General features: G+C 40.0%; 1 protein-coding gene and 1 non-coding gene across 3 annotated transcripts in view; one reads left to right on the top strand and one right to left on the bottom strand.

The window, feature by feature from the left end:
- Window positions 1–984: 984 nt before the first annotated feature.
- LOC118907434 (U6 spliceosomal RNA) lies at window positions 985–1,088 on the bottom strand. Its single transcript, XR_005022804.2, has one exon. It is a non-coding gene; the product is annotated as a U6 spliceosomal RNA (small nuclear RNA).
- Window positions 1,089–21,220: 20,132 nt separating this feature from the next.
- Window positions 21,221–25,476, top strand: part of LOC118907323 (ribonucleases P/MRP protein subunit POP1) — an 89,381-nt gene continuing 85,125 nt past the window's right edge. For both annotated transcript variants that reach the window (XM_057497872.1, XM_036875727.2), the window contains exon 1: window positions 21,221–21,630. In XM_057497872.1, the coding sequence (XP_057353855.1) occupies window positions 21,573–21,630 (58 nt within the window). In that variant the 5' untranslated portion in view covers window positions 21,221–21,572. The remainder of the gene's footprint in view (window positions 21,631–25,476) is intronic.

Genomic DNA, 25,476 nt, shown 5'->3' with positions numbered 1-25,476 from the left:
ACTGGTGCCTGGTGGGAAGAAACAACTGTTTCCTGCTTTCTGGATGCAGTGCCTGTCTCCAGTGGCAGAGACAGTGGGCTGATCACACAGGTGTAAGCCTCGGTGCTTTGCATCTCTAGCTAATGTAGGCGGGGCCTCCCTCTGGCTGGCCTGATGCCAGCACAGTGACTGCCGGTTTGCAAGCCCATGCCAGCAGGCCAGGAGGAAGGCTCAGCAGACTGCTTGTCACAGTGGGGGGGCCTCAGAGCTGAGTAGTCAGCCAGGGGGATGGAACTCCTGAATCTCCTCAAAGTTCCCAAGCTGCTGGGCAGAGCGCATCCAGACAACCTTGTCCACCTATCCCTTTTCCCACACAGCAAGCTCTGTGCTAACCCCGCCCCTTCAGCAGCCCTCTCGCTGCTAGGAAGCTTCTCAGACTGCTCACCTTTCCTTTGCCTCAGAGCGGCCAGAGGTGGATCCCCTGTCCTCCACAAATGGCTGGAATATCAGTCTCTCAAGCACTCTGCCTGTCCCAGCTCCCTAATCCCACCAACCTCCAGAGCACCACACAATGTAGGTTTGTGCTCCACAGCAGATCTTCAGGGCTGGGTGTTCAGCAATCCCAGGCTTCCACCCACTCTGTGCTCCATTTCTTTTCCTCCAGCCGGTGAGCTGGGGTGGAGAAAGGGCTTGGGTCCCGCTGGATCAAGGCTTTGATATGTTACCCTGTTACATGAAGTCTGCTCTGTTCTACAGGTGTATGCAGTTTGGTGCAGCCTTCTTTCCTATTGCTGTTTTAGGGTTAGTTGTATTAACTATATTTACGTACTATATGTGGTTTTGGGAGGAGTTCTCTGTCTCACCTCTCATGCTGCCATCTTGAATCTATCTCCTGATTGAGACTCTTAAAGGAGAGACAGGAGGTGTTGTCCCAAAGCTTTTCAATATTCACTTTGCCTTAAAAGTAATCAGGATAGATAGTACCCCCATTTTATTTTATTTTTTTAAAATATGAAACACTTCATGAATTTACGTGTCATCCCTATGCAGGGTTCATGCTAATTTCTGTATCTTTCCAATTTTAGTATATGTGCTGTCCAAGTGATCACAGTATTACTCCTCAGTTTAGATAGTAAATGATTAAAACACTTGAGATGGCTTTCCTGAGGTGCTTTTCATTATATGACACCAAGTTTCTGGGCCTTACTATATATATCACTATATTTTAAAGAAAGGCTTTGATTGCTTTCTCCCAGGGATTTTACCATGGTTTTGTGCTGGAAACCAATGGCGACCAAAGTGCATATTTTGTGTATGAATCATGACCATAAAATGCGTGCAAATTCTCCTTTGGGAATCTTATCTGATTTTGCTGTATCTCTTTGGAGCCAGACTTGGGTTCTTGGCTTTTTTATTTAGTATCTGGATGACTTTGAGCAAATTGCCCAACCTCTCTAAACCTTAGTTTCCTCATCAGAAAACTAGAATGATGTTTACCTTATAATATTGTTGTGAGGATCACAATAAACATAATGGTGTAAAAAGCACCAGGCACAGGGCCCTGTATGAGTAAGTGTGCCATAGCTATTAGTTCTCTTCCTCAATCACTACTACCACTCCAACCACCCCACCACAGCCACCTGCCTACAACTAACATTTGCAACATCACCAAACCTATATACACTAGGGGAAGGAACACTTGCCATGCAAAAATGATAGTCAAATCTTCTGGCTCATGATTTTGTAAATTTTTCCACACTTGTATTTATTAAAGCAGGAGTTGGCAAGCTTTTTAGAGAGCCAAATAGTAAGTATTTTAGGCCATATGGTCTCTGAGGCAACTAGTCAACACTGCTGTTGTAGCACAAAAGCAGCCAGACAGTAAGTAAATGAATGGGCATTGCTATGGCTGTGTTCCAGTAAAACCTTAATTTATCATTTTTGAAATCAGGTAGCTGGCAGGATTTGGCCTGAATGCCATAGTTTGCTGACCCTTGTTTTAGAAGATTACTATTACTATTATTAAAAAGTTACTTTAATCATATCCTTATTCTAAGAGATGTATGTTGAAATATTTATAGATGAAATGTCATGATACCTGCAACTTATTATTATTTTTGATGTCGTTAATGTACAATTACTTGAACAACATTATGGTTACTGGACTCCCCCTATTATCCAGTCCCCCACCACATACCCCATTACAATCACTGTCCATCAGTGAAGTAAGATGCTATAGAATCATTACTTGTCTTCTCTGTATATACTGCCTTTCCCGTGTGCCCCCCACCCCTGCTACATTATGTGTGCTAATTGTAATGCCCCTTTTTCCCCCTTATCCCTACCTTCCCATCCATCCTCCTCAGTCCCTTTCCCTTTGGTAACTGTTAGTCCATTCTTTGGTTCTGTGATTCTGCTGCTGTTTTGTTCCTTCAGTTTTTTTCTTTGTTCTTATACTCCACAGATGAGTGAAATCATTTGATACTTGTCTTTCTCCACCTGGCTTATTTCACTGAGCACAATACCCTCTAGCTCCATCCATGTTGTTGCAAATTGTAGGATTTGTTTTCTTCTTATGGCTGAATAATATTCCATTGTGTATATGTACCACATCTTCTTTATTCATTCATCTACTGATGGACACTTACGTTGCTTCCTTCTTGGCTATTGTAAACAGTGCTTACCTGCAACTTATTTTTAAATTCCTAAAATAAATGTAGATAAGCAAGTAAGTAGAGCAAATGCAGCAAAGTGTTAATGATTGCTCACTTTAAAGTGGAAGATATATAGGTTCTCTTTGATTAAACTTTTGGTGACTTTAAAAATCTTCATACTAAAGAGTCACGAAGTGGGGCGGAGCCAAGATGGTGGTGTGAGTAGACCAGCGGAAATCTCCTTCCCCAAACCACATATATCTATGAAAATATAACAAAGACAACTCTTCCTAGAATAAAGACCAGAGGACACAGGACAACATCCAGACCACATCCACACCTGCGAGAACCCAGTGCCTCACGAAGGGGGTAAGATACAAGCTCCTGCCCGGCAGGACCCAAGCGCCCCTCCCCCCAGCTCCTGGCGGGAGAAGAGGAGGCAGAGCTGGAGGGAGAGGGAGCCCAGGACGGCTGAACACCCAGCCCCAGCCATCTGGACCAGAGAGCAGACACAGTGCATGCACAGGGCCCTGGATATTAGGGAAACAGGGTAGCAAGAATGGTGAGTGGGTACCGGAGGCCTGGCGCCGGAGGACATAAGAAAAGCGAGTGGCCATTTTTTTCTTGTTGTTGTTTTGTTGAGGTGAGTGCTTTTTGGAAGTCTTAAAGGGACAGGGACCCCAATACCAGGGAAGCAGGGCAGTAAGACCGGTGAGCGGGTGCCTGAGGCTGGCGACGGAGAATAAAGAAAAACGAGCGGCCATTTTTTTTTTGTGGTCATTGTTTTGTTTTGGCGGGTGCTTTTTGGAAGTCTTAAAGGGGCAGGGTGGGACACTTAATCCAGAGGTAGGGAATCTGGGAATCTCTGGGCACACTGGGCACTCTAATCCCCTGGGCTGCAGGGAGGACGGAGGCCCCTTATGGGGATAAATAGTCTCCCAGCCGCTCCCCCTCCAACGTGACTCCACCACTTTGGAGCAGCACTCCGAGCCAGGCCACGCTCACAGCAACAGTGGAGATAAACTCCATAACAGCCGGGCAGGAAGCAGAAGACTTGTCTGCACGCAGCTACCCAGCACAAGCCACTAGAGGTCGCTGTTCTCCCAGGAGAGGAGGACCACAAACCAACAAGAAGGGAACTTCTTCCAGCCGTCACTCGTCCCAGCTATGCAAACTATTCCTATCACCTTGAAAAGACAAAATTAAAGGCAAACCAAGATCACAGAGACACCAGAGAAGGAGACAGACCTAACCAGTCTTCCTGATAAAGAATTCAAAATAAGAATCATAAACATGCTGACAGAGATGCAGAGAAATATGCAAGAGAAATGGGATGAAGTCTGAAGGGAGATCACAGATGCCAGAAAGGAGATTACAGAAATGAAAGAAACTCTGGAAGGATTTATAAGCAGAATGGATAAGATGCAAGAGGCCATTGATGGAATTGAAACCAGAGAACAGGAACGCATAGAAGCTGACATAGAGAGAGATAAAAGGATCTCCAGGAATGAAACAATGTTAAGAGAACTGCGTGACCAATCCAAAAGGAACAATATCTGTATTATAGGGGTACCAGAAGAAGAAGAGAGAGGAAAAGGGATGGAAAATATCTTAGAAGAAATAATTGCTGAAAACTTCCCCAAACTGGGGGAGGAAATAATTGAACAGACCACGGAAATACACAGAACCCCCAACAGAAAGGATCCAAGGAGGACAACACCATGAAACATAATAATTAAAATGGCAAAGATCAAGGACAAAGAAAGAGTTTTAAAGGCAGCTAGAGAGAAAAAGGTTACCTATAAAGGAAAACCCATCAGGCTAACATCAGACTTCTTGACAGAAACCCTACAGGCCAGAAGAGAATGGCATGATATATTTAATGCAATGAAACAGAAGGGCCTTGAACCAAGGATACAGTATCCAGCACGACTATCATTTAAATACGATGGTGGGATTAAACAATTCCCAGACAAGCAAAAGCTGAGGGAATTTGCTTCCCACAAACCACCTCTACAGGGTATCATACAGGGACTGCTCTAGATGGGAGCACTCCTAGAAAGAGCACAGAACAAAACACCTAACATATGAAGAATGGAGGAGGAGGAATAAGAAGGGAGAGAAGAAAAGAATCTCCAGACAGTGTATATAACAGCTCAATAAGTGAGCTAAGTTAGGCGGTAAAATACTAAAGAGGCTAACCTTGAACCTTTGGTAACCACGAATTTAAAGCCTGCAATGGCAATAAGTACATATCTTTCAATAGTCACCCTAAATGTAAATGGACTGAATGCACCAATCAAAAGACACAGAGTAATAGAATGGATAAAAAAGCAAGACCCATCTATATGCTGCTTATAAGAAACTCCCCTCAAACCCAAAGACATGTACAGACTAAAATTCAAGGGATGGAAAAACATATTTCAGGCAAACAACAGTGAGAAGAAAGCAGGGGTTGCAATACTAATATCAGACAAAATAGACTTCAAAACAAAGAAAGTAACAAGAGATAAAGAAGGACACTACATAATGATAAAGGGCTCAGTCCAACAAGAGGATATAACCATTCCAAATATATATGCACCCAACACAGGAGAACCAGCATATGTGAAACAAATACTAACAGAACTAAAGGGTGAAATAGACTGCAATGCATTCATTCTAGGAGACTTCAACACACCACTCACTCCAAAGGATAGATCCACCGGGCAGAAAATAAGTAAGGACACGGAAGCACTGAACAACACAGTAGAGCAGATGGACCTAATAGACATCTATAGAACTCTACATCCAAAAGCAACAGGATATACATTCTTCTCAAGTGCACATGGAACATTCTCCAGAATAGACCACATACTAGGCCATAAAAAGAGCCTCAGCAAAATCCAAAATATTGAAATTCTACCAACCAATTTTTCAGACCACAAAGGTATAAAACTAGAAATAAATTCTACAAAGAAAACAAAAAGGCTTACAAACACATGGAGGCTTAACAACATGCTCCTAAATAATCAATGGATCAACGAACAAATTAAAATAGAGATCAAGGACTATATAGAAACAAATGACAACAATAACACAAAGCCCCAACTTCTGTGGGATGCAGCAAAAGCAGTCTTAAGAGGAAAGTATATAGCGATCCAGGCACACTTGAAGAAGGAAGAACAATCCCAAATGAATAGTCTAACATCACAATTATTGAAATTGGAAAAAGCAGAACAAATGAGGCCTAAAGTCAGCAGAAGAAGGGACATAATAAAGATCAGAGAAGAAATAAATAAAATTGAGAAGAATAAAACAATAGCAAAAATCAATGAAACCAAGAGCTGGTTCTTTGAGAAAATAAACAAAATAGATAAGCCTCTAGCCAAACTTATTAAGAGAAAAAGAGAATCAACACAAATCAACAGAATTGCAAATGAGAATGGAAAAATCACGACAGACTCCACAGAAATACAAAGAATTATTAAAGACTACTATGAAAACCTATATGCCAACAAGCTGAAAAACCTAGAAGAGATGGACAACTTCCTAGAAAAATACAACCTTCCAAGACTGACCAAGGAAGAAACATAAAAGTTAAACAAACGAATTACGAGCAAAGAAATTGGAACGGTAATCAAAAAACTACCCAAGAACAAAACACCCAGGCCGGACGGTTTTACCTCGGAATTTTATCAGACACACAGAGAAGACACAATACCCATTCTCCTTAAAGTTTTCCAAAAAACAGAAGAGGAGGGAATACTCCCAAACTCATTCTATGAAGCCAACATCACCCTAATACCAAAACCAGGCAAAGACCCCACCAAAAAAGAAAATTACAGACCAATATCCCTGATGAAGGTAGATGCAAAAATACTTAATAAAATATTAGCAAACCGAATACAAAAGTATATCAAAAGGATCATACACCATGACCAAGTGGGATTCATCCCAGGGATGCAAGGATGGTACAACATTTGAAAATCCATCAACATCATCCACCACATCAACAAAAAGAAAGACAAAAACCACATGATCATCTCCATAGATGCTGAAAAAGCATTTGACAAAGTTCAACATCCACTCATGATAAAAACTCTCAGCAAAATGGGAATAGAGAGCAAGTACCTCAACATGATAAAGGCCATATATCATAAACCCACAGCCAACATTATACTGAACAGCGAGAAGCTGAAAGCTTTTCCTCTGAGATCAGGAACTAGACAGGGATGCCCACTCTCCTCACTGTTATTTAACATAGTACTGGAGGTCCTAGCCATGGAAATCAGACAAAACAAAGAAATACAAGGAATCCAGATTGGTAAGGAAGAAGTTAAACTGTCACTATTTGCAGATGACATGATATTGTACATAAAAAACCCTAAAGACTCCACCCAAAACTACTAGAACTGATATTGGAATACAGCAAAGTTGCAGGATACAAAATTAACACACAGAAATCTGTAGCTTTCCTATACACTAACAATGAACCAATAGAAAGAGAAATCAGGAAAACAATTAAATTCACAATTGCATCAAAAAGAATAAAATACCTAGGAATAAATCTAACCAAAGAAGTGAATGACCTATACTCTGAAAACTACAAGTCACTCTTAAGAGAAATTAAAGGGGACACTAACAAATGGAAACTCATCCCATGCTCGTGGCTAGGAAGAATTAATATCGTCAAAATGGCCATCCTGCCCAAAGCAATATACAGATTTGATGCAATCCCTATCAAATTACCAGCAACATTCTTCAGTGAACTGGAAGAAATAATTCAAAAATTCATATGGAAACACCAAAGACCCCGAATAGCCAAAGCAATCCTGAGAAAGAAGAATAAAGTAGGGGGGAATCTCACTACCAAATTTCAAGCTCCACTATAAAGCCATAGTAATCAAGACAATTTGGTACTGGCACAAGAACAGAACCACAGACCAGTGGGACAGACTACAGACTCCAGACATTAACCCAAACATATATGGTCAATTAATATTTGATAAAGGAGCCATGGACATACAATGACGAAATGACAGTTTCTTCAACAGATGGTGCTGGCAAAACTGGGCAGCTACATGTAGGAGAATGAAACTGGACCATTGTCTAACCCCATACACAAAAGTAAATTCAAAATGGATCAAAAACCTGACTGTAAGCCATGAAACCATTAAACTCGTGGAAAAAAACATAGGCAGAAACCTCTTAGACATAAACATGAGTGACCTCTTCTTGAACATATCTCCCCGGGCAAGGAAAACAACAGCAAAAATGAACAAGTGGGACTATATTAAGCTGAAAAGCTTCTGTACAGCAAAAGACACCATCAATAGAACAAAAAGGAACCCTACAGTATGGGAGAATATATTTGTAAATGACAGATCCAATAAAGGCTTGACATCCAAAATATATAAAGAGCTCGCATGCCTCAACAAACAAAAATCAAATAATCCAATTAAAAAATGGGCAGAGGAACTGAACAGACAGTTCTCCAAAAAAGAAATACAGATGGTCAACAGACACATGAAAAGATGCTCCACATCACTAATTATCAGAGAAATGCAAATTAAAACTACAATGAGGTATCACCTCACACCAGTAAGGATGGCTGCCATCCAAAAGACAAACAACAACAAATGTTGGCGAGGTTGTGGAGAAAGGGGAACCCTCCTACACTGCTGGTGGGAATGTAAACTAGTTCAACCATTGTGGAAAGCACTATGGAGGTTCATCAAAATGCTCAAAACAGACTTACCATTTGACCCAGGAATTCCACTCCTAGGAATTTACCCTAGGAATGCAGCAATCAAGTTTGAGAAAGACAGATGCACCCCTATGTTTATCGCAGCACTATTTACAATAGCCAAGAATTGGAAACAACCTAAATGTTCATTGGTAGATGAATGGATAAAGAAGATGTGGTACATATACACAATGGAATACTACTCAGCCATAAGAAGAGGGCAAATCCTACCATTTGCAGCAACATGGATGGAGCTGGAGGGTATTATGCTCAGTGAAATAAGCCAAGCAGAGAAAGAGAAATACAAAATGATTTCACTCATCTGTGGAGTATAAGAACAAAGGAAAAACTGAAGGAACAAAACAGCAGTGGAATCACAGAACCCAAGAATGGACTAACAGGTACCAAAGGGAAAGGGACCGGGGAGGATGGGTGGGTAGGGAGAGATAAGGTGGGGGGGAGAAGAAGGGGGGTATTAAGATCAGCATGCATGTGGGGGGGGGTGGGAGAAAGGGGAGGGCTGTACAACACAGAGAAGACAAGTAGTGATTCTACAACATTTAGCTATGCTGATGGACAGTGACTGTAAAGGGGTTTATAGCAGGGACCTGGTATAGGGGAGAGCCTAGTAAACATAGTATTCTTCATGTAAGTGTAGATTAAAGATAGCAAAAAAGAAAAAAAAGAAAGAAAGAAAAAGGGTATTACTCCATGATAGGATAAAACTAACTGTAAATCAACGATTAATGCATGTTTAAATATCCTTAATTTTGATCACTTAAAGGGTGTCAGATGATCGGCTATGGAGGTACACTTTTCTGATACTATTCCTTTCTCTTAAAAAAAAAAAAGCAGTTCCTGTGTGTTGACCTCCAATGAGTTCTACACAATGATATAAAGGGCATATAAAAGTGTAGGCAAAGGGTCTGTTTGTGTTTATGCAGAGGATCAAAGCCTAATTTGGCTACCCTGAAAATGAACTAAGATACGATATGAAAAAGAACTTCCAACATCAGCACTCTCTGGAAGAGTCATACCAGAAGATGATCATCAAAAAACCTCAACAAAGATCCAGGTGATGCTGCAGTTGTAGCTGCATTCATCCCACTGGTTCCTGAACTTGCCATTGGAATGAAGAAGGAGTTATCTAAGCTGGCCTGTGCATACAGTAAAACAACAAATTTGACTGGATCTACACTGTTGGAACTCAACCAAGAATTAGGAGAAGTGCAAGTTGTAGTGCTCCAAAATCTTACAACTACAGACTATCTACTGTTAAAAGAACATATGGGATGTGAACAGTTCCCAGGAATGGGCTGTTTTAATTTGTCTGATTTCTCTCAGACTGTTCAAGTACAGTTGGACAATATCCATCATATCATAGACAAATTTTCACAAATGCCTAGGGTGCCTAACTGGTTTTCTTGGCTTCACTGGAGGTGGCTGGTAATTATAGATCTGCTTTGGTTATGTAACTATATTCCTATTATGTTAATGTGTGTACACAATTTAATTAGTAGTTTAAAACCTATACATGCTTAAGTTACTCTACAAGAAGATATGTCAAAGAAATAATCAATTTTCCCATGTTTTCTTCCGTCTGCTACCTCTATAGATTTTCTTCTTCCTTCCTAATTACAACCCTTAAATAGAATTCATGCCTCATATCGAATTTACCGAGTATCATAATACCTCCAAGTGGTAAAGATACCTCAAGACAAATGCTGGGTATAGAAGCCACAGGGCATAAATCTGTAAAGATGTAAAAAGCTAACCTTTTCAAACAATAAGGCTTCTCTCTCACTTACCAACTTTACATTTCCCTGTATGGCCCCGGAAGATGACTGGTTAGCCAGAGACGGGTAAGATTCCTCAAGGGAGGAACAACCTAAGACAGGCACAGTCGCAGGGGGGCCATCAGGTGAGAAATTGGGGATCAACAGAGGTGAGGCTTAGAACCTCACCCCCCGTTTTGAGAGAAATCTTCTGCATCCATGGATGTTTTATTGCCCTTGTCTAGCTTGGATTAACACATAGTCTACAGGCACACACCTGATCATCTACATTTGCTCTCTTACAACACTAAACTAAGTTTTCTACCTTTATCTTACATCTACCTACCACTTCAGCATTTTATTAAAAATAATAGTAATAATAATAATAAAGGGAGAAATGTGGGATCCACACATAAATCAAGTATAAAAATCAAACAAATATTCATATTTGACCTGATTGTTTATAGTTCATAATGCATGATCAAAACCAAAAGTTTCTGTGATGACTGCCCTTGTACTGTTCACCATGTAAGAACTTACTCACTATGTAAGAATTTGTTCACCATGTAAGAACTTGTTCGTTATGCTTCAGAAGATTGGAGACTGATGAGAATTAGGCTTGGGGTGGATTAATGATTGTGCATTGAGCATTGACTCCCCTATACAGAATTCTATTGTTGTTAACAACCATTTGATCAATAAATATGAGAGATGCCCTCTAAAAAAAAAAGTCGGGAAGTGTGTAGGCTTTGAGAAAGGACTTTTCTATCCAGACATTATTTATTTTTTCTGGAAGCTAGTCTGTAGCATTTCAGAGTGATTTTGAAAGAATACCAACAGTAGTGTGATAAGACAGAATTAACACAAGGCTCTACTTTGGTTTTTATTCACCAAAATCAGTGCTTCAAGTTTCTGAGAATTCTGTAGGCACATGCATTTATTGTGCTTCTGGCTTTTACTGTTATGAGAATTAAAAGTGACATGCTGCGTTCCCTCTTTCAGAGGGAATTCTAACAAGTTCATCTGATATTCATTGGTTCAGTACACTGGCCCATCTCCTTTTTGTTAAGCAGTTAAAACTGTCATATTCATTACTATCAACTATTACTTACTCAGTGTCCAGATTAGAAAGTGAGCCATTAGTAACTTGGAACTCATTTATCTGACTCAGCCTTCACATTCTGAAGTTACTCTGGACATTAAACATACTCAGAAATATGGTGAGAAGAGGGAGGGACACCGAATCCAAGTGAAAAGGTCCTGTAAACTCAATGAAATGTTGGTGCCCTTCCAACTAACTAAACATACACACACAGTACAAGAATTCTGAACCTTTAAAGGACAAAAAGAAATGAATGCTACCTATTCTTCTCCTTCCTTTCTGCCTTCATAATAATAAATAACCGATAAATTTCTTCTACATCCCTTTCTGTTTAGACTGGGAATGTCCCAGGCTACAATGGATTAAAAATAGGCCAGAGAAATACTCTCTCCTATTTTTTTTATTTTGGTATCATTAATCTACAATTACATGAGGAACATTATGTTTATTAGACTTCCCCCATCACCAAGTCCCCCCAACAAACCCCATTACACTCACTGTCCATCAGTATAGTAAGATGCTGTAGAATCACTTCTTGTCTTCTCTGTGTTGCACAGCCCTCCCCATGCCCTCCCCCCATTATACATGCTAATCATAGTGCCCCTGTTCCTCCCCCACACACCCCTTATCCCTCCCTTCCCACCCATCCTACCCAGTCCCTTTCCCTTTGGTAACTGTTAGTCCATTCTTGGGTTCTGTGATTCTGCTGCTGTTTTGTTCCTTCAGTTTTTGCTTTGTTCTTATACTCCACAGATGAGTGAAATCATTTGGTATTTGTCTTTTTCCACCTGGTTTATTTCACTGAGCATAATACGCTCTAGCTCCATCCTTGTTGTTGCAAATTGTAGGATTTGTTTTCTTCTTATGGCTGAATAATATTCCATTGTGTATATGTACCACATCTTCTTTATCCATTCATCTACTGATGGACACTTAGGTTGCTTCCATTTCTTGGCTATTGTAAATAGTGCTGTGATAAACATAGGGGTGCATCTGTCTTTGTCAAACTGGGCTGCTGCATTCTTAGAGTAAATTCCTAGAATCTCCTATTTTTTTAAAACTATTTTTTACACCCAAGGAAGCTTTTTTAAAAAAATACTCTTGGATAAAAAGAACCCAGAGTATTTTGCTCACTATTTTACTGTGGAGAAGTGACACTTTTGGACAGTAGAGTGGTCTCTATAAAGGTTGGTTTTGGGTCATGTACTTCTTAGAGTCAGTTTTTGTGTGTCCACAAAAGTATGACATTTTACATATTTTAAATAATTTGAAGAACCTACTGTATACTTTCACCCTTAGTAACACTATAATGCACAGGCTAAGACATCAGTGTTTTTTGCTTTTAACTAGACCTTAATGCTGTTAACACTGCATGCTCTGTTGATCACAAAATGTCACTTATTACTTAAAGGTGAAATAGGTAATACATCTAAGTTTGTGACATCAAAATATGGGTATGTTGAAAAAATGGTAAAAGGAGGCCTTAGGGGTGAAAAGATTTATGAACTGTGCCTTCCAAGCTATAACACAGTATGGTACTATCAGCCTTTAAAATCACAGTACCAGTTCTGAGCAGACATTATTGAGATAAGCCTAAAGGAATGAGGCAGGACAGGTTATTGCTAAAGAGAGTGGCAAGAAGAGGGGAGGTAGGTGTTTGTATATTAGTCTAGATACTTCTGTTGTAAGCAACAGAAATTAAATAGCTCACTTAAACAGAAAAGGAATTTATTTTGTAGTTCACCAAATGAACAAGCCTAGAGAGCAAGATGTGTGTACCCTGGTCATGGGAGAATCAGCACCATTTATTAGTGACTGGTTCAGAGCATACTCTGCCACAACCACAGGACAGCACGCCAACCTTCAAAGGTGTTTTATCTTGTCTGGTGCTATAACTGAACGTTCGATGTGCCATTCCATCATTCTGTAGGTTTGGTGAGGTATATGGAAAGACTAGTAAATCATTTAAAAATTAGCCTATTACTTGTCTCATAATAAAGTGAGTTATTTGATAAGACAATACTGTATGTAGTGCCTTCACGGATGTGTCATATCTTGTGAAACTGTCCACCAATGAATAGTGCTGAAGAGGCATTGTGTTTAAACAACCCAATGTATGGTATATTATGGATGTCCAAGTAATACAGGGCCTCTTAATAGCATTGATATAAGGCATAAATATTCCCCAATCTAGTCTATTCTGAAAGTTCCATTCACATTCCTCTCTCCTAAACTTCCTTGCACCAATCCTGTAATCTTGCTCTTTCTACATACGTGATCTGGAATCCAGCCAAACCATTAGCCACTTTCAAAGTACTTCTCTTTCCATGGGACACAGTAACTCCAGGTAGGTTAGCAGAAGAATCACAGTACCTACTTGTAATGTTATGAAGTATACTTCCTCAAAGCTACCCAGTCTCCTCCACACTGGAAAAAGATTTGTGAACTGATTCCGCATAGCAAAAGGCTTTGTTAGGCTGGCATTGCAGGAGGGAGAGTAAGAAAGAGAAAAAGGTGTGAAAGAATCAGGAGGGGGTGATGATAAAGACCACAGTTGTGGTCTTTTCACCTTTAAGGCCTCTTTTTACCATTTTTCATCATGACCTACTTAGGGAAATAATGCCAAATTTTAGGCAATTTGGGCATCAAAATAAATAATGATGGTGTTAGGGGCAGAATTGTGTTGTCCCACCTGATTCTTATCTTGAAGTCCTACCCTCAGTATGTAATGATATGGCTATATTTAGAAATAGGGCCTTAAAGAGGAATTAAGGCAAAATGAGGCTATATGTGTGGACCCTCATCCAATATGATTGGTATCCTTTTAAGAAAAGATTAGGAAACACATGTATGGCTGGAAGACATATGGAAGATACATGGAGAACACTGCCATCTACCAACCAAGTAGAGGTCTTCAGAAGAAACCAACCCTAACACTTTGAACTCAGATTTCTAGCTTCAGAACTCTGAGGAAATAGGTCACCTAGACTGTGGTATTTTGTTATGGTAATCTTAAAAGACTAATACAGATGGTAACATAACCCACTGAATAATGTAAGAATTCATGAGTGTTTACTGCTATAAATAAATGAATAATAAATGGAGGAAAGGGAAAATGCTCCCTTGTAGTTGAATGCCAACTAACAAATGTAGAAGAAATAATGTAATTAGAAAATCACCATTGGATAACAATCATAGTAAGATATTAAAGTATATTAAATGCATACTAAATTTATAATACTTATATACATATATAATGTATATAATATATATGCATATATTATGCATATATATTATATATACTGTGTAATATTAATGTATACTAAAAGTAGCAGATAAAAGTTTAATGAGATATAGGACATTTTACTTAAAGTCTCCCTGTAAATTATAATTAAAATAGTACCTTTTCAGTGGAGAAATGTGGCAGACAGTACCATAACTAATTGATCAAATATCACCAATAATAGAACAAACTGACAACTCATTGAGTCTTGATAGGAATACACAGACAAGGTAACATTCCAACCAAAGCTGTATTGCCTGAAAACATTCATGAGAAACATCAGACAAATCCAAATAGAGAAATGTTCTAGAAAATAAGTGGTCTGTTCTCTTAAAAAACATTAAGGTCGAGAGGGCAGAGCCAAGATGGCAGCGTGAGTAGAGCAGCGGAAATCTCCTCCCAAAACCATATATATTTTTGAAAATACAACTATTCTTAGAAGAGAGACCAGAAGACACAGGACAACAGCCAGACCACATCTAAACCTGTGAGAACCCAGCACCTTGCAAAGGGGGTAAGAGACAAGCTGTGGCCCAGTGGGACCCAAGTGCCCCTCACCCCAGCTCCCAGTGGGAGGAGAGGAGTCAGAGCGGGGAGGGAGACGGAGCCCAGGACTGCTAAACACCCAGTCCTAGCAATCTGCACCGAGAGCACAGACACACAGTGCGTGGTGTGCTGGATACTAGGGAAACAGGACAGTAAGACCTGTGAGCAGGTCCGCACAGCTGGCACCCCTGGGACAAAAGAAAAGCGAGTGCCCTTTTAAAAATCTTAAAGGGACAGGGGCCTCACAGCTGGACAGAAGTGCCCCGGCACAATCAGCCCAGTAACTGGGAATCCCGGGGAACACCATGCGCCCCAAGCCCCTAGGCAGCAGTGCAGCTCGAAGGCCTCTCACAGTGATAAACAGCCTCCTGCCCATTCCCCCTCCAGCATGACTCCGCCATAGCAGCAGCGGACACACCCACAGCAACCAGGCAGAGCTTCTTCCACAGCTGCCGGGCAAGAATCAGACACCCCGTCTGCACGCAACTGCCCAGCACAAGCCACTAGGGGTCGCTGTTCTCCCAGGAGAGGAAGGCTGCAACTAGCAAGAAGGGACATTCTCCTAGCCAACACATGCACCAGCTCCCCACAACTACCTCTATCACCATGAAAAGGCAGAAGAATTTGATCCAGACCAGACTAACAGAGACAACCCCTGAGAAGGAGATAGACCTAACCAATCTCCCTGAAAAAGAATTCAAAATGAAGGTCATAACCATGCTGATGGATCTTCAGAGAAATATGCAAGAGCTAAGGGATGAAGTCCGGAAGGAGATTACAGAAATGAAACAATCTCTGGAAGGACTTAAGAGCAGACTGGATGAGGTGCAAGAGGCCATTAATGGAACAGAAATCAGAGAACAGGAGCACAGAGAAGCTGACACAGAGAGAGACAAAAGGATCTCCAGGAATGAAACAATATTAAGAGAACTGTGTGACCAATCCAAAAGGGACAATATTCGCATTATAGGGGTACCAGAAGAAGAAGAGAGAGAAAAAGGGATAGAAAGTGTCTTTGAAGAAATAATGCCTGAAAACTTCCCCAAACTAGGGGAGGAAATAATCGCTCAGACCACAGAAGTACACAGAACTCCCAACACAAGGGACCCAAGGACGACAACACCAAGATGCATAATAATTAAAATGGCAAAGATCAAGGACAAGGACAGAGTTTTAAAGGCAGCTAGAGCGAGGAAAAAGGTCACCTACAAAGGAAAACCCATCAGGCTATCATCAGACTTCCAAACAGAAACCTTACAGGCCAGAAGAGAATGGCATGATATATTTAATGCAATGAAACAGAAGGGCCTTGAACCAAGAAAACTGTATCCAGCACAATTATCATTTAAATACGAAGGAGGGATTAAACAATTCCCAGACAAGCAAAAGTTGAGGGAATTTGCCTCCCATAAATCACCTCTGCAGGGTATTTCAGAGGGACTGCTCTAGATGGGAGCACTCCTAAGACTAAATAGATTTCACCAGAGAAAATAAAATCACAGCAAAGAAAGCAGACCAACCAAGTACTAACTAAAGGCAAAAAATAAAATCAAATACCCACAAAAACAATTAAAGGAAACACAAAAGAGCACAGAATAAAACAACCAATATGTAAAGAAAGGAGGAGAAGGAATAAGAAGGGAGAGAAATAAAGAAGGTAACTGTGAACCTTTGGTAAACACGAATCTAAAGCTTGCAATGGCAATAAGTATATACCTTTCAATAATCACCCTAAATGTAAGTGGACTGAATGCACCAATCAAAAGACACAGAGTAATAGAATGGATAAAAAAGCAAGACCCATCTATATGCTGCTTACAAGAGACTCACCTCAAACCCAAAGACATGCACAGACTAAAAGTCAAGGGATGGAAAAAGATGTTCATGCAAACAACAGGGAGAAAAAAGCAGGTGTTGCAGTACCAGTATCAGACAAAATAGACTTCAAAACAAAGAAAGTAACAAGAGATAAAGAAGGACACTACATAATGTTAAAGGGCTCAGTCCAACAAGAGGATATAACCATTATAAACATATATACACCCAACAGAGGAGCATCAGCATATGTGAAACAAATACTAACAGAACTAAAGGAGGAAATAGAATGCAGTGCATTCATTTTAGGAGACTTCAACATGCCACTCCAAAGGATAGATCCACCAGACATAAAATAAGTAAGGACACAGAGGCTCTGAACAACACACTAGAACAGATGGACCAAATAGACATCTATAGTACTCTACATCCAAAAGCAGCAGGATACACATTCTTCTCAAGTGCACATGGAACATTCTCCAGAATAGACCACATACTAGGCCACAAAAAGAGCCTCAGTAAATTCAAAAAGATCGAAATTCTACCAACCAACTTCTCAGACAACAGAGGTATAACACTAGAACTAAATTGTACAAAGAAAGCAAAATGGCCAACAAACATGTGGAGGCTTAACAACATGCTCCTATATAATCAATGGATCAATGAGCAAATTAAAATAGAGATCAAGCAATATATGGAAACAAATGAGACAACAACACAAAGCCCCAACTTCTGTGGGATGCAGCGAAAGCAGTCTTAAGAGGAAAGTATATAGCAATCCAGGCATACTTAAAGAAGGAAGAACAATCCCAAATGAATAGTCTAATGTCACAATTATCAAAATTGGAAAAAGAAGAACAAATGAGGCCTAAAGTCAGCAGAAGGAGGGACATAATTAAGATCAGAGAAGAAATAAATAAAATTGAGAAGAATAAAACAATAGAAAAAAATCAATGAAACCAAGAGCTTGTTCTTTGAGAAAATAAAAAAAATAGATAAGCTTCTAGCCAAACTTATTAAAGGAAAAAGAGAATCAACACACATCAACAGAATCAGAAACAAGGAAGGAAAATTCATGATGGACCCCACAGAAATACAAAGAATTACTAGAGAATACTATGGAAACCTATATGCTAACAAGCTGCAAAACCTAGAAGACATGGACAACTTCCTAGAAAAATACAACCTTCCAAGACTGACCAAGGAAGAAACACAAAATCTAAACAAATCAATTACCAGCAAAGAAATTGAAGCGGTAATCAAAAAACTACCCAAGAACAAAACCCCTGGGCCAGATGGATTTACCTCAGAATTTTATCAGACATACAGAGAAGACATAATACCCATTCTCCTTAAAGTTTTCCAAAAAATAGAAGAGGAGGGAATACTCCCAAACTCATTCTATGAAGCCAACATCACCATAATACCAAAACCTGGCAAAAACCCCACCAAAAAAGAAAATTACAGACCAATATCCTTGATGAATGTAGATGCAAAAATACTTAATAAAATATTAGCAAACCGAATACAAAAGTATATCAAAAGGATCATACACCATGACCAAGTGGGATTCATCCCAGGGATGCAAGGATGGTACAACATTTGAAAATCCATCAACATCATCCACCACATCAACAAAAAGAAAGACAAAAACCACATGATCATCTCCATAGATGCTGAAAAAGCATTCGACAAAATTCAACATCCATTCATGATAAAAACTCTCAACAAAATGGGTATAGAGGGCAAGTACCTCAACATAATAAAGGCCATCTATGATAAACTCACAGCTAACTTCATACTGAACAGCGAGAAACTGAAAGCTTTTCCTCTGAGATCGGGAAAAGACAGGGATGCCCATTCTCCCCACTGCTATTTAACATAGTACTGGAGGTCCTAGCCATGGCTATTAGACAAAACAAAGAAATACAAGGAATCTAGATTGGTAAAGAAGAAGTTAAACTGTCACTATTTGCAGATGACATGATATTGTACATAAAAAACCCAAAGACTCCACTCCAAAACTACTAGAACTGATATCAGAATACAGCAAAGTTGCAGGATACAAAATTAACACACAGAAATCTGTGGCTTTCCTATACACTAACAATGAACTAACAGAAAGAGAAATCAGGAAAACAATTCCATTCACAATTGATCAAAAAGAATAAAATACCTAGGAATGAACCTAACCAAAGAAGTGAAAGACCTATACCCTGAAAACTATAAGACACTCTTAAGAGAAATTAAAGAGGACACTAACAAATGGAAACTCATCCCATGCTCTGGGCTAGGAAGAATTAATATAATCAAAATGGCCATCCTGCCCAAAGCAATATACAGATTTGATGCAATTCTTATCAAATTACCAAAAGCATTCTTCAACAAACTGGAACAAATAATTCAAAAATTCATATGGAAACACCGAAGACCCCGAATAGCCAAAGCAATCCTGAGCAGGAAGAATAAAGTGGGGGGGGATCTTGCTCCCCAACTTCAAGCTCTACTACAAAGCCACAGTAATCAAGACAATTTGGTACTGGCACAAGAACAGAGCCACAGACCAGTGGAACAGAATAGAGACTCCAGACATTAATCCAAACATATATGGTCAATTAATATATGATAAAGGAGCCATGGACATACAATGGGGAAATGACAGCCTCTTCAACAGATGGTGCTTGCAAAACTGGACAGCTACATGTAAGAGAATGAAACTGGATCACTGTCTAACCCCATACATGAAAGTAAATTCGAAATGGATCAAAGACCTGAATGTAAGTCATGAAACCATAAAACTCTTAGAAAAAACATAGGCAAAAATCTCTTGGACATAAACGAGTGACTTCTTCATGAACATATCTCCCTGGGCAAGGGAAACAAAAGCAAAAATGAACAAGTGTACTACATCAAGCTGAAAAGCTTCTGTACAGCAAAGGACACTATCAATAGAACAAAAATGTACCCTAAAGTATGGTAGAATATATTCATAATTGACAGATCTGATAAAGGGTTGACATCCAAAATATATAAAGAGCTCACACACCTTAACAAACAAATAGCAAATAATTCAATTAAAAAATGGGCAGAGGAGCTGAACAGACAGTTCTCCAAAGAAGAAATTCAGATGGCCAACAGACACATGAAAAGGTGCTCCACATCGCTAATTATCAGAGAATGCAAATTAAAACCACAATGAGATATCATCTCACATCAGTAAGGATGGCAAAAGACAAACAAAAACAAATGTTGGCAACAAAGTGGAGAAGCGAACCCTCCTACACTGCTGGTGAGAATGTAAATTAGTTCAACCACTATGGAAAGAAGTATGAAGGTTCCTCAAAAAGCTCAAAATAGAAATACCATTTGACTCAGGAATTCCACTTCCAGGAATTTACCCTAAGAATGCAGCACTCCAGTTTGAAAAAAGACAGATGCACCCCTATGTTTATCACAGCACTATTTACAATAGCCAAGAAATGGAAGCAACCTAAGCGTCCATCGGTAGATGAATGAATAAAGAAGATGTGGTACATATACACAATGGAATATTATTCAGCCATAAGAAGAAAACAAATCCTACCATTTGCAACAACATGGATCGAGCTAGAGGGTATAATGCTCAGTGAAATAAACCAGGCAGAGAAAGACAAGTACCAAATGATTCCACTCATATGTGGAGTATAAGAACAAAGAAAAACTGAAGGAACAAAACAGCAGCACAATCACAGAACCCAAGAATGGACTAACAGTTACCAAAGGGAAAGGGACTGGGGAGGATGGGTGGGAAGGGAGGGATAAAGGTGGGGGAAAAAGAAAGGGGGTATTACGATTAGCATGTATAATGTGGGGTGGGGGCATGGGGAGGGCCGTGCAACACAGAGAAGACAAGTAGTGATCCTACAACTTCTTACTACGCTGATGGACAGTGACTATAATGGGGTTTGTGGGGGGGGACTTGGTGAAGGGGGGACCCTAGTAAACATAGTGTTCTTCATGTAATTGTAGATTAATGATAACAAAAAAACAAAAAACAAAAAACAAAAAACGTTAAGGTCATGAAAGACAAAGACTAAAGGAATTACATATTTAAACAAACTAAAGACTGGCATGGCAACCGAATGAAATGTGGGTCCAGTACTGGACAATGGACCAAACTTGAGTATGAGGGTGGATTAAATAGTATAACAATATTAAACTTCCGTGTGGTAACTGTACTTAAGTTATGTAAGAAAAAGATTGTCATAGTAAATCTCATCTACCAATCAATAGCCACTGGGCCACAATCGCCTCCTCCTCTCCCTGAAGCTATTTAGTGATGATTCAGATGAGCCTCCCAGCCTTTCACGATATTCCTCGACATCGCCCTATCCTTGCCTCAGAGGCCTTTTTTCTCCCCTCCTTTGCCACACTCTCCACCTTGTGCCCACCGGGGCCCCTGCACCTGTGCCCCTCTGCTTTCTTGCTCTCGGCTGGCTGGCTCCTCCAACTCCGCGGGGCTTCCCAGGGGCGCACCCCCAACCGGCTCCGCCGTGCGCCTGCGCTCTGGTCCCGCTGGGGCCCGGCAGGCAGCTGGAGACCTTCGGCGCGGCGTGTGTGCTGTGCGCGAGCTTCGGGCTGCCGGGCCGACGCCTGCGCGGGACTGGGACAGGTGGCTGCGCTCGCCCGCACGGCCGCCCTCCGGCCCGCGATGGGCTGCTCCAGCAGCGCCCTCCACAAGGCCAGCCACGGCAGCAGGCTCCGCAGCGGTGAGCAGGGGACCCGGCCCCACCCCCGTCCGGGCCTCGGGATTCGGGTCGGCTCGCACCCTGGGGGTCCGAAAGGTGCGACTGGCGTCCGCCCCTCCCGGCGGGAGGCGGGCTCCTCCCTGAGGATGGGATTGAACCCTGAGCGCAGCGCGACTCCCTCCGTCCGAAACCTCGCTGCTACTGCGGTGACCGCGGAGCCGAGGGCCGGTGCTCTCCGCCGCCGAGAGCCGGGCGCTGGCCGCCCCAGACCTCCAGTGCGATCTCGGAGAGCTGGCGTTAAAGCCCGAACGCGGTCAGCCGCGGCGTTCTCTGAAACAGATGAGTCACTTCCTGTCACAATAGGTGCTATTTTCTCCTAAAGGTATGAAATTCCAGATTATATAAAGCTGCAAATTCACTGAGAACCTTTAGTTTCTGGTCGCAAGGAGAGACGTGATACCCATTTTCTATCAAGACCTTCTCCGCCTTGCTCTCCGGGCAGCGTTTCAGTGTCGGAGATGGTAAAGATGCGGAGACTACAGATGGGCATTCACTCCATCAAATAGGTTCCTTGCACTTTCAAAGAAGTCAGATACACTTTCCCCTATCCTTAGCCTAAGTATTTCTTGACAGATACGCTTATGATAAAAAGTGGTCATCACTGAATCTTACAAAGAAATTCAGCAGGTATATTCTGAGCGTCTACTATATAATAGCCAGGTGCTGACTAGATACTGGAAATACAAGTGACCCTACTCTTGGGAGTTGGAGATGGAAGAGGCAGACAATAAACAAGTTAAACAAATGATCAAGATACTTTTTGACAGTCATAAGTGCTCTGAAAAGAATAAAAGCAGATTGATTAACTAGAGAATGGCCAGGCTTTAGAGCCCACTCACTTCTTAGATTTTGAATGACTAATATTTGGGGCAAAGCTCTGAAGGTTGAACAAATTCCTTCAAGTTAGTGTACTGTCTTGTTCAAGTCTTACTTTAGGGGAAATTTTATTCTCTAGTTAATTCCTTTTCATAGGTCGTCTTTTTGCCCCTTGTGTTACTTCAGTAACACAGAAATGTCTTCTGCTCTGATTTTTAGTAGAGAGCACAGGTTATTTTCATGAATGCTGTTTCAAAGCTCAAACACCGTGTCCTAGTCAGAATGTAACTGTTTTATTTTCCTGGTGTATGATAATTTATTTTTAACTTCAGTAGATAGCAAAAAGCGTTAAAAACTTTGGAAAGCAGCAAAATAATTAAAGCCATATATAAAAGTGATTCCAAACTCCTTGACAACAATTCACTGACAACAATGTGAATTGATAGAAAGATCCATTCCTAATGTACCACACTTGGAAATCTTTCTCCTAAAGAGACAAGAGCCTCTGTTCCCTAATATGCTCTCAAGAGGCCAGTGAGGAACAATTTGTTGGGTGTTTCACGTTTTATTTTATGAAATCAGGTGGATTTTGCATTCTGTTCCATGATAGACCCTTGTTGATTTCAACATGAAAAACCAAGAAAATTGATGCTTTGGGTAGATACACCATTTTATTTTGGCTTCTCTTACCTGCCATACTCCTGGACATCTTAGAAGTAGCATCCTAACTTAAACACAAGAGCTCTAAATCATCATTATAGATTTTTTTAACTGATAAAAACATATTGCAGGGAACGATACTGTTGGGGAAGGTTAAACATATCCAATAGGTGAAATGGGTTTTTAATCCTCTCAGAAAATAGTGAGTATCTTTGTTTTAAAAAAATTTTTATCACCATTATTAATAACCATCCACATGAGTACACCCTTTCATTTTTTATTTATGTTTCATTGCTGTTCTAAGTTTTCAGGGACTTTGTTTTGAAAGAAATGTTAAAATGCCTGACAACCAGTTTTAGTGCATAAGAAATTAATACGGTGCATAAATTGTTCAAGGCACAGATTGAATCAATCAACATGTGTATTTTCTTTCTAATCTTCTATCAGACAATACTCTCTTGTAATTGGATACTGTTGTATGTTCATCAGCATTTCAACTCCTTGATCTTGGAGGCTCAATAAATAATTCATTCCTGTTTCTGCAGCTCAAACTTCTTTAAATGCTGTATACAGTTCAGAACCTGCGTGTATGTGCTTTTAGATAAAAATAGTCCAAGTTTTTTAAATGTTCTGCATGTGTATTTACTCACTGTACCCATATGCCTAACAATGCTTGACACATAATTGTTGAATGATTTGCTTCATTTAATCCTTTTAACAATGCTGTGATCAAGTATGATTATCCCCATTTCACAGATAGTACAATTATAATTGAGAATTTATTATAATCACTAAATAAAATATGTATACATATTACACAAGTATTATATGTGTAATAAATAAATTTATTGATATATGTAATATATAACAAATAAGATATTTATTTATCCCTAAATAAGAATCAGCAAAGTATAAAGCTTATATTTGCTTCCAAATTTAAACTAAGAATATTTGGAGAACATTTAACATTTAAACAGCGTACATGGATATACAGAAACTTCCTCTGCCTTCCATAGAGATAATACATAATCATCATATCGTAAGAGATTCTTTTAAATTCACAATATCAACTTTTGAACCCAATGGGTTGATGCTACATACATGAATTAGCCTATAGACTGGATTGTGTTGACAGTTTCACTTAACTGAATTTTCTGTAACTGGCTTTTCTGTAACTATTGTACGTGGTACAGTATTAGCTAATAAAAGAATGGTAAAATAATGGGCTAGACTGGATTATCTCTAAGATATCTTATAACTCTAAAATCCCTTAGCATTAAAATACGAAGGTACTTACTTTCTGGGCTTAAACTTAAATCATATAATAGCTCCTTGGTTAGGCAGTCAGTTAGGCTGAGTAGGAAAATCCATTCTACTGATCACATGGATCACCTTCCTTTCCCTCACCTCTCAAGATGACTGGCTAGGGCAAGACAGAGGTGGAGATTGGCTTTTGGTTGTAAATAATTATCCAGCGTTACTCAAAGAGTAGGACAGGGCCTGATACATGGTAGTTGCACATGGATTTTTACTGAATGCCTGGAAATGTGTGAGGGAAGAGGCTTTTCTTTCCAAAAGGACAATTAAACAGATTGAGTTTGGAATTTCCTTTGTGTGTAGAAGCAAGTTCTAAATATTAGGGCAACATTCTGTTCTAAAATTCTGTTCTTTTCAGTGTCCTGAGAATCTGATAGAGTCTGAACACAAAGGTTTTGTTGACTTCACAAACTTTAATACACCTGAAGTCTTGAGGTCTTTGCATCTGAACCTTTCTTCCAGTGCTGCCAGCCCCCTGCTTACATGTTTATTGTTGCTCCATTCTTTCCTACTACAAATGCCATCTATTTCTGGCAGGCTTCTTCCTGAGATTTTACAGGGTAAGCACCAACATGGACAAAATAAGTAGATGTGTAATTATTGACAAACTCATTGCTGGGTTAATGTGTATATTTCCACTGACAGCTGTAATCATTTGTTCTAACCTGAACTCTCCCTGGCTGCTTGGAGTCCATGCTGCCTAGGCAATAGGATGAGGCTTGAATTTCACCCTGTAATGTGAATTGTTCTTTGTGCTGTGGGAGTACCTTCAGTCTTCAATCAATATTTTCACATAGTGACATTTCAGTCCTAAGTAGACATTTTGTGTGTGTGTGTAACTGAAGAACAAACATTAACATTACAATTCACTTTCGTAGGCTTCTCTTACATGCAGATGTTATATATGGCATTTCTTTCTTTTAAATGCTAGAAGTCTCTGGACCAAGTCTTAAATGTATTTGTGTCCCCTTTAAAGCCTGGCACACAGAGAATGCTTGGTAAGCTTTTGTGGTA

Source organism: Manis pentadactyla, chromosome 3, assembly GCF_030020395.1.
Source record: "Manis pentadactyla isolate mManPen7 chromosome 3, mManPen7.hap1, whole genome shotgun sequence".
Taxonomy (NCBI): Eukaryota; Metazoa; Chordata; class Mammalia; order Pholidota; family Manidae; genus Manis; species Manis pentadactyla.
The sequence above is the reverse complement of the archived record's forward strand: the minus strand, read 5'-3'. Positions and strand labels throughout refer to the sequence as shown.